The sequence below is a fragment of the Anoplopoma fimbria genome, chromosome 11 (genome assembly GCF_027596085.1).
Source record: "Anoplopoma fimbria isolate UVic2021 breed Golden Eagle Sablefish chromosome 11, Afim_UVic_2022, whole genome shotgun sequence".
Lineage (NCBI taxonomy): Eukaryota > Metazoa > Chordata > Actinopteri > Perciformes > Anoplopomatidae > Anoplopoma > Anoplopoma fimbria.
In genome coordinates this window covers 17,513,366-17,528,502 of record NC_072459.1, presented here as the reverse complement: position 1 = coordinate 17,528,502, position 15,137 = coordinate 17,513,366, and the positions used below count along the sequence as shown (strand labels likewise).

The following is a 15,137-nucleotide window of genomic DNA, read 5'->3' as shown; positions in this document are numbered from 1 at the left end:
ACATACCTTTGTTTTGTTGAAATGACTGTAGCTTGGCTACCTAGGATATCTACAAGATAAGAAAGTAATACTGGTTGTTAAACCCTTGAGGGGTTGGTTTCATAGCGATATATTACACTATTCTATAATGGTCAGCATGATTTGTCCTGTTTTGCTTTTAGACTAATCTCATTTGTGTCAGGCCGAAACTGGCAGAGGGACACGTATCGCACACTGTGGTGAAAAACGTATCAAGAAGTATTATGGGCAGACTCTTAAGCATAAGAAGGAATTGCTGCCTCGATTGGTTAATTTGTGTTTGTTATTTTCGGATTTTGATGAATCGGAACTAGCCCTTTAAAACATCAAAGTCACACAATATGACAAACAAACTAACGTCTGAGGCAGGGGTAGACTAGCAACTCCTGTGTGCTGCAAGGTCAAATGACTGTTTGTGTCAAAGAGGTCTGGTGGCTTTGAAGAGAGCACAGACAATGGCTTTAGTACACTCAAATTGATATTGATTTTTTACGTTTTGCTGCTGCTGCCCATGGGCATCCGTAGCTCCTGTGCAGGTGCTCCTGTCTGTTTCTCCAAACTTTGGGCGTGCAGACCATCATCTACTGTAGGTAATACACCCACTATATAAGTACCTCATACAACCCCACTTCAAAAAATGAACTATCCCTTTAATGCGCACAGCAAATAATCAAAACACTGAAGCTAAATAAAATAACCACAACTCAAGTTTACCAGATAAATGCATACACACACACAACATAATATTTACCTTTTGTATTTCTATGTGTCATAAGCTGTGAGTTATTCAATTGGAACTTCTATTCTTCTACTCAGTGCAGGTAGGAAGATAACTAATGTCCTACTCCAAGCTAGGACCATTTCAGCCCATTCAAACTTTAAGGCATGACTATGATTTTGACAGACACAGATTATATGGTCTTTTCATGATTACCTTGATAGGTCTGATTGGATCTTGTAGCAGCTGCTGAGATGGTTGCTGTTGTTGTTGATGATGATGCCGTTGGTGTTGCTGCTGTTGATGCGGTTGGTGGGGAGGACAGGAAACATGCTGCTGATGGTGCAGGTGATGCTGTTGTTGTGTTGCTTGGTGGTGCTCTGCCTGCTGTCGGGGATGGTTGTGTGGATGCTGTTGGAGATGCTGCTGTGTGCCAAACTGTTGCTGCTGCTGATGATATGGGAGGCTTTGAACGTTGTTCATATCCTGATGCATTTCAACATGCACTTCCTCCCTCCTGCCTCGCCCTCGACCCCGCCCCCGACCTCTCTTACTTTCTCCAGCTACTGATCCCATCAGCCCCCTGCAGTAAGGAGGCTCTGGAAGAGGACGAATGCGTGGTCTACCTCGTGGGCGAGGAGGGCCTTCACGTTTTGGTTTAGTAGGTTTCCTGCCTCTTTTTTTAGGTCCATCATGGGGGAGGAGTTGTGGAGGATGTCCAAGGGAGGCATAGCTGGAGGGCTGGCAGAAGTCCATGTCACCTATCAGTGGACTGAGTGCACTTACACCTGATGCGCCACCAGCCTTCCTACAACTAGACACCAAGTCAGGGAGCAGGTCAGGAAGGCGTCGACTGTTTAGGCGAATATCAGCTGGAACATCAGCTTTATCCTCGTCGTCTTCAAATTCGTACTCCTGCGCATAGCTTTTCTTTGTTTGTGGTTGTGGCTCACGTCGCTGTTTGAGCAAGTGAAACGAGCTGGTCTTCAGCAGTTTCTTGGGTCTAGAGGCACAGAATATAGGTGAGGTCAGACCGGTAGTACTTGAACTTCCACCCACTCCTACAACTCCCATCATCTTGTTTACTGAGCCATCCCCTTGAACTGTTGAACTCAAACCCATAGTGGGTGTTTGGGATTGGATGAGGCCTAGCTGGTCAGTATTCACAGTAGAGGGAAGCTCGTGGGCCTTCATAGAGTCAAGTTCTAAGTGTAGACTGCCATTCCCTGTTCCTGGAAGGCTGTGGCAATACCGTCCATAGCCTTGATCACTGTGATGACCAACCATATCATAGCCCTCTCCAGCACTTCCTGTTTTTAAGGCCTCCATACCCTCTTGCCCTTGCCCATGGCCCTGGGTAAGGCTTTCTTGAGCATCCTGTCCTGGCCCAGAATCCTCAGCACAGCTTGATTTGTAATCAGCTGAACAAAACATGTCCTCCATCTCAGGAAAGAAAGAGCGGTCTTCATCGTTCAAGAGAGTGTCTGGAAAGCAGATGGATGTTAGAGGTGCAAACCGCTGCTGTTGCTGCTGAACTTGATTCAGTCCTCCTTTACCCACAGGGCTCACTGTGTCAAACTGGTGCTGTTTGAGCTGGTCTAGGTGGGAGTGTGACAGACTTTCAGGCTCTATTTGTTGGCGCTGCTGCTGTTGTTGCGGAGTTCCCATATTTACTGTCATTCGGTGGGAGTGGGGGTGAGCTAAAAGAGAGTGTGCCATCTGATGGTGAGAGTGTGCTTGCTGCTGATGGAGGGCATGGGAGTGGGCATGGGCCTGAGGCTGGTTGAGGTGGTGAAGGTGTGAGGGGGTGGACAAGCCCAAATCGGGTTCAGAGAGAAAGTCATGGAGATCTGAGGCCGTTTGTTGGGTATGGTGGTTGGGTGTAAGTCTGTGCTGCTGTCCATGTCTGTCTCCACCACCTCCCTCCCCTCCTGTTACAGTCACTCCAACTCCTGTTCTGTCCAGAGTTCCTCCACCACCTCTACTGTTAGTCCGGGAAAGAGATTGGTCTAGCATGTCTAGTGGAGACACTGAGTTCAGACTGGTTTGGGATTTATCTCTTTGCTGGGCTCCAAGGCTGTAGTGTGTATCTATACCCTGGTTCTGGATTTGGAGTTGCAACTGTGAGGACTGGCTCTGTGGATGGGATTCCACTCGAGCAGGCCCTGCTCCTCCAGCTGAACCCATCATGGCCTGCTGGCTTAAAGGATGCTGCTGTTGCTGCTGCTGCTGTGGAGTGGCTTGCTGGGGGTCCATCTTAGGGTGAGTTGTATGAGAAAGGACAGATTGGAGCATGTGAGTTTGCTGGGGAGGGTCTGGCGGTGAATCTATCAGGGAGAGAGGGACCTGGCTTTGTCGAGCCTGCTGCACATCTGATGTGTTACACAAGTAGGCATGTTCATTTGCATCTGAAGGCTTCTTCAGCTCCATGTGAGGGTGGCAGTGAGAGTGGGAATGAGGATGACCATGCTGAGTATGTTGCGAGTGCTGTGTGTGTTGAGTGTGCAGAGAGATTTGGGGATGCTGAGAGTGTTGCTGAGAGTGTGATGACACATGTGAGGTGTGACGGGAGTGCTGTGTGTAGGGATCCCCTCTTCCATAATGGACCACAGGGCCCAAGGAGTCATGTTGTTGTTGATGGGAGTGGGTAGTATTGGAGTGGGAAAGAGAGTCAGTGACCCCTCCTAACCCTCCAACGTTGGACTTTGATATGGTCAACTCTGATTTGGCCTGTTGCTGTTTCTTCTGTGATGCTTCCAGCTGACTGTTTAAGCCACTTGCAACATCATCAGTTGCCGTTCCAGGACCTGAACTGCTGGTGATGTTATTAGTACGAATGACACTCTGAAGGTGGTAGCGCTCTTCTGAGATCTTATTAATGTCATAGGTCAACCCCTTGCCTTTCCCATCTCTAGCTTGTGGAAGCGGCAGTGGTAGTTGCTGAGGAGGTGGGTGATGTTGGGTAGCATGGGGAGTTGAACTCTGGGCATGTAGTAAGTGGTGGATGAGGAAATCGTCATCATCCTCTTCCTCATTTGGGGATTGTTGAACTCCCAACATGTTGGTGTCCGTTTTTGGCTTTGGTGGTGTTGTGTGGTAGGACTGGCTCTGCACTTGCCGTGTATCAGGGTAAACTTGGGGTGAGGACATAAAAGCAGGTGAGTGAATGGAGGACAAGTATTTGGTAGCCCCTGGGCCTCCAGGGGACTGAGCAGGGCGAGCAGAAGAAGGAGAGTGCAATCCAGGGCGAATGATAGTAGAATTGCTGGAGGGCGAGGGGCAAGACTCAGGAAGGTGGTAAGAGCTGCTGCTTCCATTACGAACACTAGCAGCCCCGCTCCCTGATTCTGCAGATGTAATGCCACTGCCCATTGAAGTAGCTCCTGATTCCGGTCCACTTACTGTTGATCCTCCAGCAATCCCATACCCTAAAGAGGGACTGCCTACTCTTCTGAGAGGAGTTGAGCCAAAGCTCGAATCCCCAAAGACTACCTCTGCAGAAAACGAGCGTCCTCCTGAGACTGTACCAGTGAAGGCCTTCCCTCCAGAAACCCCTGTTCCAGAGCTCAGATCCTGAGCATGAGGTGAGTTAAAGCCTCCATAAGACTGGGTCATGTGTGCAGATGGAGGCTGGTTGGGAGAGTAAGACTGGGCATGTTGCTGGGGAGGGGTCTGGTCTGGTAGGCCTGTGCTGGATTTGGCCACAGGCGGAGAGCCATAGGTGGAGAGGCATTGTTTGGGTGCTGGCTGTTGAACTAGGTTGGATGACACCACTGGTAGAGGAGGTGGTGCTGGTGCTGACTGAGACGGAGGCTGCTGACAAGAGGGAGCAGACAAGGTGCCAGTGCTTGTCTTTGAGCTTGAAGAGGATGAGGAGGAAGTGGAGGAAGCTGATGGTGGAGTGTGTGGAGTACGGGAAGAGGATGAAGCTGAGCCCGAAGAAGAGTAGCCACTACTGGAGCTGGAATTCTTGGCTCGGTTAGGGCCAGACGAGGAAGGGGCTGAGGAGCTTGAGGACGACGATGTGTAGGGAGTTTGGATGATAGGTCGATATGTCTTGGATTCCAACCTTGGTGGGGGCTTCGGGTCAGAGGTTGGGCTTTGCTCCCCAAGGGGACTGCAGGACAATCCAGCATGCCGGTGATGGCTGGCTATCTGCTGATAGCTGGATGACCCACCACAGCTAACATATTGCTGTGGGACGAGTGTTGTGGACTGGGCGGGGGACGAGCGTTGGTAATGCTTTATCACACTGTCCTGCCGGGAAACTGGTCTCTCTGAAGGAGGCTGTGGTGGAGGGGGAGCCGTGGGCAGCAGGGCTGGTGTGGAAGAGTACAAGGAGGCATTATACAGCTGGGAGGATTGGTTGTTGAGCTGGGAGGACAACAGGTTGAACTGAGGAGGGGGCAGGTGGCAACTGGAGGAGGTGGGAGGGGCTTGGGTCTGAGAAGGGGCCAGGTGCTCCTGGGAGCCCCGGTAGGTAGCACTGTGGGAAGACAGCAAGCGATCAAAGCCTAAGTTGGCCTGGGAGGGTGTTTTGATGTGCAGCAAGGGATCATGGGGGGATAGCAAACCATTGGAAGTTGGGCTAAATGTAGGCGTGTCCTGCAGGGATAGTGAGGGGGTGAAAGATCGTCCAGAGAAGGAGCCAGGATGCTGGTATGCAGAAAGGGCTGAGGAGGAGTGGAAGGAGCTTGAACCAGGAAGTGCCCCTGACATAAAGAGCTCCGCTGGTGCCGGTGTATGCATTGCTACAGGACACAACATTACATGGACAGGGTTGGTAAATGCAAGTCATTCACATTTAACTAATTAGCAAATTTTCAGTTTGAGACAACAAACTTTCTACTTCTTGAATGTTTTTGCAAATCAAATGAATGCAAATGATTTAGTAAATGAAAGTATTATTTATAATTTAGGGATAATAGTTTTTAAATAGTAACAAGAACAAGCGACGAATTGGATTTTTTTTGTAACATTACACTAAAAGGCAGACACTCACCAGTCTGCCAAGAAGGAGTGCGAAACTGAGAGAGGAGGGAGGAAGCAGAGGGTGGCGGCTGCGGACCCCGCGACTCCAGAGCCGAAATCAGATTCATGACGGAGGGGTCAGGACCCGAGGGATTGGCATGATGGAGGCTGGTGTCAAATAGTCCCGACAGACCTGGCAACAAAACACAACCCTCACTTAATTCATATTCATTATATCATTTTCATATCATAGATCATAGCATCATCAATAAACAGTTTAAGAAAACCTCTTTCTTTCAAACTTCTCTTTTTATTTTTATTGAACTACTTTCATTGTGGCATATAACAAAGACACAATTATTATATTTTGATCTTTGTGTTGCAAAATAAAGTGCAGAAAAAAGATTTTACATCTTGCTTCTCTGCATCATTATGACAATTGTATTATTTTCCATCTAGACAGATGGCTTGTGTGTCTTCTCATTTGGTGAACCATTTTCATCATGCCGCACTGTGATTGGCACAGCTGTATAAAAGATATGACACAAGTAATCTAAGTGGTTAAGAAATGAGTGATTAATCACCCTACCCTATTTATATTCCACTGTAATTGTTTGGCACATGCCACCACAGCACTTTCTCTATATAAGCAAGTACAGAAGGGTAGCCTGGAAATACTCACACTCTACACAAGATGTAGCACTGTGCCATGGTTGGCCTTAATTGTAATTACCTATCTATTTAATAATTACAAGCTTGCACATCATCCCTCACAATGTTTTCCAGTTCTTTCTGGGGAACCCTGAGGTATACCCAGGCCAGACGAAATACCATCTCAGCTATCCCCTTTTAACATAAAGGAGCAGCTGCTCTACTCCAAGCTCATCTTATCTCCAAGGCTGAACCCAGACACCTTACGATGAAGCTCATTTCTGTTGCTTGTGTCTGCAATCTCATTCTTTCGTCACTATCCAAAGCTCATGACCTTAGGTGAGGGTCGGAACATATGTGGACTGGTAAATCGAGAGCTTTGCGTTCCAGCACAGCTCCCCCTTCATCTCAAAAGGTCCGGTACAATGCCTGCATCTCTCATTTTGGTTATACAAGGACCAGATGGCTCAAAGCAAAGACCCTGGTACCCCATATTCATGCAGTACCCCCCAGGTCTGCCCAGGGGACACAGACATAAGCCTTCACCAAGTTCACAAAACACATGTAGACTGGATGGGCAAACTACAGGTTTGACAATTGGTCGGAACCTTCTTTCCAGCAACTTCAAATAAACTTTCCCTGGGAGGCAGAGCAGTTTGATATCCCATAAATATGCCACACTTTCCCGCCCCCCTCTTTTACTCTGTTATTCACCCCTGGAGCATTGCTTCCAATGAGCTTTTTAACTTCCTCAGCGACCTCTACCAGGGATATGGATGGGTCTTTCACAAGTCATTAAACTTTGCATCCTCCTGGGTTCAGATCAACCAGGCCGTTCCTCAAACACAGCAGAGCTTAGCTGGGGGCTAGTGAGTACCCTTCCAGAAGAGAAAACATGGAAAAAGTGCCCTGCATGATGCCCTTTCAGTAGAGAAACATGATTAAGTGCCCTACAAAGTAGAAAACTCTCAGAGTGCTAGTGCCCCTCTGCATGCAGCTGGATCCCTTTTTTATTTTCACCCCTGCCCCTCAGACAGCCTGAGTTTGCCACTGGAATACACCCTAGCTAGGTCTACCATAAGGCTGACACTTATGGACAGTCAACCATCAACTTTCACATTTTCTCTAACTTTACAGGTTATAAAGACTTGTCAACAGTCTGGAAAAATTCAAAAACATTTTTATTTTCACCCAGACTATAGATATAAACACATTTGATGTGAATGTATATATCCTTGAATAAAGTTGATATTTATACCCAAATAAAGACTTTACTACACATTGATAGAAATACAGTATTTCTAAATTTGTATTTCTACAGATACATCCTCTAATGGATCCTTACCAAGTGTGCGTCCAGCAGCACCCCAGGCCCCAGCCTGTCTTGAGCTTCCTGGGTGGTGGTTGGTTGCATAGCCCTGGAGGGTGTGAGGAGGGCCATAGGTTTGCCGATGGAGCAGCTCTGAGTCTGGGTGGGATGACCTGGAGCTCCCATACACGAAGCTGAGGAACACATGGTTATAAGGTTTAACTTTTATATATATCCTTATTTACAACAAGTCTGCTTACACAAGACTAGTCATACTGTTGGGCCTATAGTTTAGTGGTCCATATACCTGTTTATAGCATCCACACTCCAGTACTACAGTATTCCTTCATCCATAATATATGAATATGTAAATATTTTTCATTGTGAAAGTTTATCTGCTGCACACATGATGTCTTCAACTTCACCGAAAAATGTCAATTTTCAGTGTATGTGACCTCAAAGTACCACTGTATTTTTAACCTTCCTATCATCCAACTGTCTTGAGACATAAACAGGGCATGACATAAATGCGGCATAATTCAAAATCTATGCTTAAGACAGGAGGAGGCAGTGTGGGCAGACCAACCACTGTTGCAATAAAGGCATTATTTCCCACTAGCTTCCTACCCATGAATGTTGCCAATAGTGTTCAACACAACCCTAAAAGCCCCTCTTCCAAGAATTTAATTTATGTCTTTGTAACTGCCACCAGTCATTGAACAACAATACGTATTGTACCTTTAGGTCACCTTTAATTCTTACAAACTAAATTTAAGAAGTCAATCATCTTTCATCAGAAAACGACATATGCCTAGAACTTTTTGGGCCAACTGCAGCTACTAACGCTGGGCTTGTTGCACTCTTTGATAACACAATACAAAGGAAAATAGCTGAAATGGCAGCTGGAGTTGGTTTACCAATTCCAATAGTTTGAAAGAGTCCATGGTCCCCATGTGGCAAAGCATGAGTATCATTTCCCACTGAAAATTTTACTGAATTCTACTGCTGGTCTGACTCCGACAAATTTGGAATGTAAATGAGCATTGGTTGCTTACCTTAATCCTCAGCTTTTCCAGTAGGAATAAAATGTTCTTATCATCACATTCTCCTTAGCAAATCTCATAGGCAGCTGTGAATCACTTGCATGTGATATATTTTTTCCATATTTTCCTTCAATACCGTTCCCTGCTCATTCCAGTTGAACTTTTCTTTTTGCAATCTGTGCTTGAAATCAAAAAGTATCCCAGAAAGTAAAGATTATTTATGGCAACCAGCCAATTTCTCACAGAGTCCACCTCGAAGTGTATCCTGGATGACCCTCAGATCTCTACCTGACACAAGTAAGGCTGAATTGTCTGCACTTTACAGGACCCACAGGTTAAAACTCTAGTTACGAGGCCACATCTCCTAAATTGCAAAACTGGGATCTTTCAGGCACATATTATTTAAACCATTCAACTGAAACTTCAGTTGATCCTAAGCATCGTAGCTTCATAAGACGCCATGCAGAAGGCAGCAAGGATGCAGGTAATGGGGAAGGAAGTTCAAATAAAGCAGAAGTAATAGTTTCAAATGGGACTGAACGAGGGTGTAAAACACTGATGCATGAGGATTCTCATGTATGCTTTGAGCAAGTGTCTTGGTTGAAGTTTTTCATCTCATTTAATATATTTTTTGTTATTTATGTTGATCAAATCACATTTGTAGTTCAGATACCATGTCAATTTGTAAATTTGACATAATTGATTAAACCCATTCAAATTGTGGTCAGAATAGCAGTTTATCATGCATCAAATGGTTGCTGCAATAATTGACGCTGAAAGCTTACCCATGTGGTGATGAACTATTGTTTTGGGTTACATGATACCATCTCCAAACTGCTGTGAATAGGAGTAGGAAAAGTAAGTATCATTTATCCACACTTCTACTCTTATTGATTCGCCTTATCGGTATTTAATAAATTGTTTAAAAAAGAACAAATTGTTAAACAGGATTAGACTGTATTTTTATTTTACATATAACCAAACGGTGAGCAGCAACAATATGTTCAAGCTATCAAAGTCACCATTTAAACTAAAATATTATCTCACGGGAAACAATGTAAAATTTCTATAAAATAATACTATTCCTGAATAAAAATTAGTCAGTCAGTATCAGTCATTCCTCCTGTCCTCTGGCCTCCTCCCTCTGCTGATGTGATTCACTGCCTGCAGGTACTGCTGGTAGAGGGAGGAGGGCTGCTTTATCGTCACCTCAAGTTGAGGTGTGGTTAAAACTCTAATACGTATTTTGATGGAGCGACCTCAAAACAGAACTTTTCATCAGAGCAGCTGCTTTTTCATTAGAAAGCAGTCTCTTATGATGTGAAAATAATGTCAAAATGTTTTTGGGTTGTTTTAACTTGAGACCTACAAGCAATCTCTGAATATGTTTAGCAGAGCACGTCAAACATAAAATACATTTTAAAACAATGTTGAATCTTCAAACATCACCAATCCCCATGAAAAATCCTCCTGCCATGTAATCGTATTGATTACAAACTGATTAACACAATTTTAAGATGTGTTTAGTTTGTTTATAATCAGCATCTAGAGGCGAATGTGGCTCAGTGGTGGAGCAGGGTCGTCCTTCAATCAGAGGGTCAGCGGTTTGATCCCCAGCTCCTCTAGTCTACGCGTCTTTGGGGCTAGACACTAAATTGCTCCAGCAGGCTTTGCCAGCAGTGTATGAATGGGTATGATTGTTTAGATTGTCCTGATGGGTAGGTGGCAGCTTGCATGGTGGCCCCTTTCATCAGTGTATAAATGTGTGTGAATGGCTGAATGATGACATCTAAGTTTAAAGTGATTTGAGAGGTTACAAGACTAAAAAATTGCAATCCAAGTAATGCCCATTGCAGTATAGATCTCTTAAGTGCCAGTATCCATCACAGACAGATACAGATCACATCCAGGTCTCTACAATCACACAAAGACAATAAAATTAGAGAAGTACATATGAGTCTCTTATATTTCTGAAAATGTCTTATATTAGGTCTTATCTGTAGGTTATTCAGAAAAGGAGTTGCCGTATTTGATGCTAATTTTAGATTAGTTTCTGATCAATAGCTAACCCTTACGAACCGATAATTAACTGTTAATCTGGTTGAAGGGGCTAACAAGCTGCCTGTCTGCAACAATACCTGATCCACACACACGTTAAATCCATCTTTTACTGCCAGTGTATAAAAATAAAAAAACAGGCACATGTTCTTCGTTCACCCATCCTGGAGAGTTCGCAGCCATGGTGTTGCATGCATTATTGTGGACACATTAGGCCACGCTCACATTAAATCTCCAATGCATCCATTTAGTAAAACGTTAGCTGCAAGGTTGTCATTGTGTGTGTCTGGCTGTGTACTGCAGGCCCGGAGTAACGTTAGCTAGTGACTGGTTCGGGAAAGAGATTGTCTGCAATGTTAAGTACTAAGTTAAGAGTAACGTCATAGCTGTGACCGTAGCAGTGTGTGTACAATTATTTGGTTAAATTAATTGGTGAATAAATGCTACAACTACTCAAGATCCAAGCCTAGTTTCAGTGTCTTAATTGTCAGCCACCTTTTGATTAAAGTAAAGGGTTTTAGCCACACAGTTAGCGACAACTCAGACTCAGGCGCACTTAAGGAGGGATGATATTTAAGGTGGAACAGCTATTCTCTTTTAAATGGTAAATGGACTGTACTTGTATAGGGCTAGTCTTCCTACCACTCAAAGCGCTTTAACACTACATGCCATCATTCACCCATTCACACCCATTCATACACTGATGGGAGGGGCTACCACACAAGGTGCCTGAAGGACAACCCTGCTCTTCCACTGTGCCACAGTAGCCCAAATAAGTATGTTTTGCGCAGCTTTTCTTTTGTTCTTGATATTTATTTTCTAACTTTTAACTGATCAAATTATTATTGGTTAGGTTGTTAATTATTAACATCCCTTGATGCCCTAGAAATTTGTACTCTTGCTTGAATTTGAATCCTACTACATTACATTACATTACAGTCATTTAGCAGACGCTTTTATCCAAAGCGACTTACAGTCAGTAGTATATTACATATCATTCACCCATTCACACACTGATGACAGGCTACCATCAAGGTGCCACCATCAGACTCTAACTAACATTCATCATCCAGTCCACACCGATGGCAAGCCTTCGGGAGCAACTTGGGGTTAAGTGTCTTGCCCAAGGACACATCGACTGCCGTGTGTTTTTTTTTTTTTCCTAATTAGATTATCTTCCTGTGAATTCTCTTCAAAACTTAAATATGAACTTATTCCATGGCCTCTTATAATTCGTCGTTTTGATTGGATAGCAAAACAGGTGTTTGTTCACCATTCTAAATTACAGTTTTTCTACACACATATTTACTTCCGTTCACTTCTTCAAAACTCTTCTTTATTTTTTTTTACCAACGTGCTGCTCAGCACAGCAGTACATCTCACTTCTCTAAATGTAGTTATGCATCTGAAATACCTTCATGTTTTAGCAACAACTTCAGCAACATCTGTCTCACAACATGAATGCAATAACACAATGACCTAAATCCTGTAAAACTAACAGCTTTATAATATATTTTTGTTTGTTCACATACTATAAACCAACATTCCATAACAAAACTAGAACAAGGCATTGTGTTTATGGAATGTAAACCTAGAAGTTGACCAAGATATGTTGCATTATTTTTTGTGTTCCAAAATACACCATGAAATTCCAGTAATGTTGTATATCCACTTCACATACATGTATTGTGTATCTAAACATTTTGTATTGTGTACCTAAACATTTTTTAACAACACTGTCATTTGACCAGTTCTCATCCATATAACACCTGAAAGCCTGCCAAATGCATCCATTCTACTTCGAATGCAAAGAGTATGCATTGTCACTTTAGTGTTTGTATAATGATTACTCACTCTTTTAGTATATCTGTAATTATTTGCTGCTGCGATTACCCAATTTATACAATAAAAATCTTTATCTCATTTCTGCTCACGTTTTCATCCTTCACAGAGTAAAGGGGAGTATCAGTAGAGGGCTTTTTGTGCTTGTTCCCTAAACAGTACTGGCGTACCTCCGTTCAAGACCCTGTCTGTCTGTTATACTCACAGTAAAGGCTTCCCACTGATCATTTCTAAACCGGATAAGGCTCACCGAATAATTTTGTTGGCTCACAACTCCTGTGTTCACGCCTTCAACTTTAAAGGTTTTCCTCAGCAGCCTCTCAATCTGTTTCCAGAGTCAACATTGCTTTGTTGACTGTTACAAGTCTACTCTCTGCTATGGGCATATATGTCACTTCCTTTACATCAAAGACTCCATTCTCTTTTCCCAGGCACAGGCTACAGGAAATGGCTCACGCAACAACCTATGTAACAGGGTGAGGCAACCACGCAGGCAGCTACTGAAAGCAACAATATGATTAGCATTTATGCCTTTATATTCGAGATTTACTTTCATCCTTTGACCTTTATTCTGTTTTCATTTGATGTTTTTTTTAAACATTGTAATGAATTGGAAGCATTCCTGACAGAGAATTGCAACGCGGTTTCGGAGATGGAACCCCTTTGCAGTCTGACGGAAGACGGATGTGGTTGTCAAGGCGACCGCTAACGTGGAGCAAAGCTAAGAGGAGCTAGCTTACGTTACTTCCGCACTTCATTCCAACACACTAAGGTGTAATGAAACCCCACTTCAATCCTTATTGACAGCGGCAGCTTAAATAGACCAGACGGCCAGAATTGTGAGAATCTTTGAGGACGATTAGCCTGTTTGCTAACGTTTATCACGACAACAGCCCCACAGAGAAGCCCGTTTGATACGGATACAGGGGAAGTGACTGCAGCTGCACCGATGCGTTCACGATCAGATACCGATCAATGTGCTGGGAAGATAACTACACATGTAGCCTGAGTGGGCTGAAAGCTAACGTCACCTACTGTCAGTAACGATCGTAGCACTGGCTAACGTTCACTTCATAACTGCAGCGTTACGGTGACAGTCAGGGCACGTTTGTCAGTCACGTGACATTATTGTAAAGTAGTGTTTACTAATAAGGGAGAATGTCACCCTTGACGTTAAGAGACCAACAAGTTAATTTGTAGCTTAAGCCATCATTTGACACATTTTATGGATGAAGTCACGCAGCTGCTGTTACTATAACCAGCTACGGGGGCAGTTTTCATTTCATTTTGACCATCTTTGAATCATGACTTTTATTAAAAGAAATAAAAAAAAATCAATAGATAAAAGAGATGAGTGTAATTGGCACATTATTACCTTCTCACACAAGTTGCTTCTCTATTTTGTGGAATGCAGTGATGGGGTTTTGTTTGATTCGCTAGATAGCAGGGTGTAGCTATATGCATCGGACTGCTTAGATTAAGTAGCCAATTAGTGCTGCTATAGGCTGCCAATCAAGCTTGCCAGCCAACCTGCCAGTGTCCCTGTCATGCATTTGTCAAGTCAAAAGCAGGACAAAGCTGCTGCAGCGGAGACATTGCCGTGCTGGAACTAAGATGTGATCTTTCATTTTTTTTTTTTTTTAAATAACAGACTCGATCTGCTTCCAGCAACCCATCCCCCCCCCCCCCTCCGTTTCTCCCCTCTCCTCTGTCTCCGTATCACTATTAACCTTCCATCGCATTCCATGCATTTTGGAGACAGCCCCCTATACCCCCTCCTCCCCCCACCCCCCCCCTAAATGACAATACGGCTGGCTCTACCTGAGGCTGGTGGCTGTGTAAGCGGCACCGTGCAGCCCGGCTGAATGCAGTGGCGCAGGCAGCGCTGTGGCATTGTTAGAGCCGGTCCCCAGCACACTGATGCAGCCGGAGGAGCGGACGGGTCCCCGTGCTTTGGCCACCGAGGCTTACCTTGCTTTGGCCGATCTGTCGTAACTCCATCCCGTCCCGGCCCCTAGGTCTCCGAATCCTGCAGCGGGATAATTCCTCTCCATGAAAGAAAGGACTGGATGAAGATGGGCAGATAGTGAGGGGGAGGGGAGGGAGGAATGTCTTCTCTAGTTCTGCGCTCGCCTCTGTTTATTTCTCCGCTTGACGAGCCTGTAGACTGGGAGGAATGGAGAGGGAGGAGGAGAGGGAGCGAGAGAGAGAGAGGGGGGGGGGGGGGTCACAGCAGCCAGGAGCACCTCCTCCTCCCTCCTCTCCTCTCCCCATATATTTCACTGTCTATTGTCTCCCGTGTTGAGCTGATGGGCCCTAGAACAGATGCTCCACGTTCTTTAGCAGCAGCTTTAATAAGCGGGGCTACAGTCACAGAGATCCGCCGACAGCTGCTCACTCACACACAGTAAAGACACTTTCGCTCATTTTTTTTTTTTTTTTTTTTTTCTCGCAAGACGCCATTTTTAAGAGGAATGACTGGGCTGGCGTTCATCCTCTCCTTCCCTCCCTGGCGCTCTCTCTCTCT

At 44.7% G+C, this 15,137-nt stretch overlaps 1 protein-coding gene across 1 annotated transcript in view; it reads right to left on the bottom strand.

Moving 5' to 3' along the window:
• Positions 1 to 14,664, bottom strand: part of prr12b (proline rich 12b) — a 35,698-nt gene extending 21,034 nt beyond the window's left edge. The window contains exons 1-4 of the mRNA XM_054607568.1: positions 14,582 to 14,664; positions 7,704 to 7,861; positions 5,739 to 5,900; positions 953 to 5,487 (exon numbers count right to left, since the gene is read on the bottom strand). Coding sequence (XP_054463543.1) covers positions 953 to 5,487; positions 5,739 to 5,900; positions 7,704 to 7,861; positions 14,582 to 14,664 — 4,938 coding nt within the window. The remainder of the gene's footprint in view (positions 1 to 952; positions 5,488 to 5,738; positions 5,901 to 7,703; positions 7,862 to 14,581) is intronic.
• Between the last annotated feature and the right edge of the window lie 473 nt (positions 14,665 to 15,137).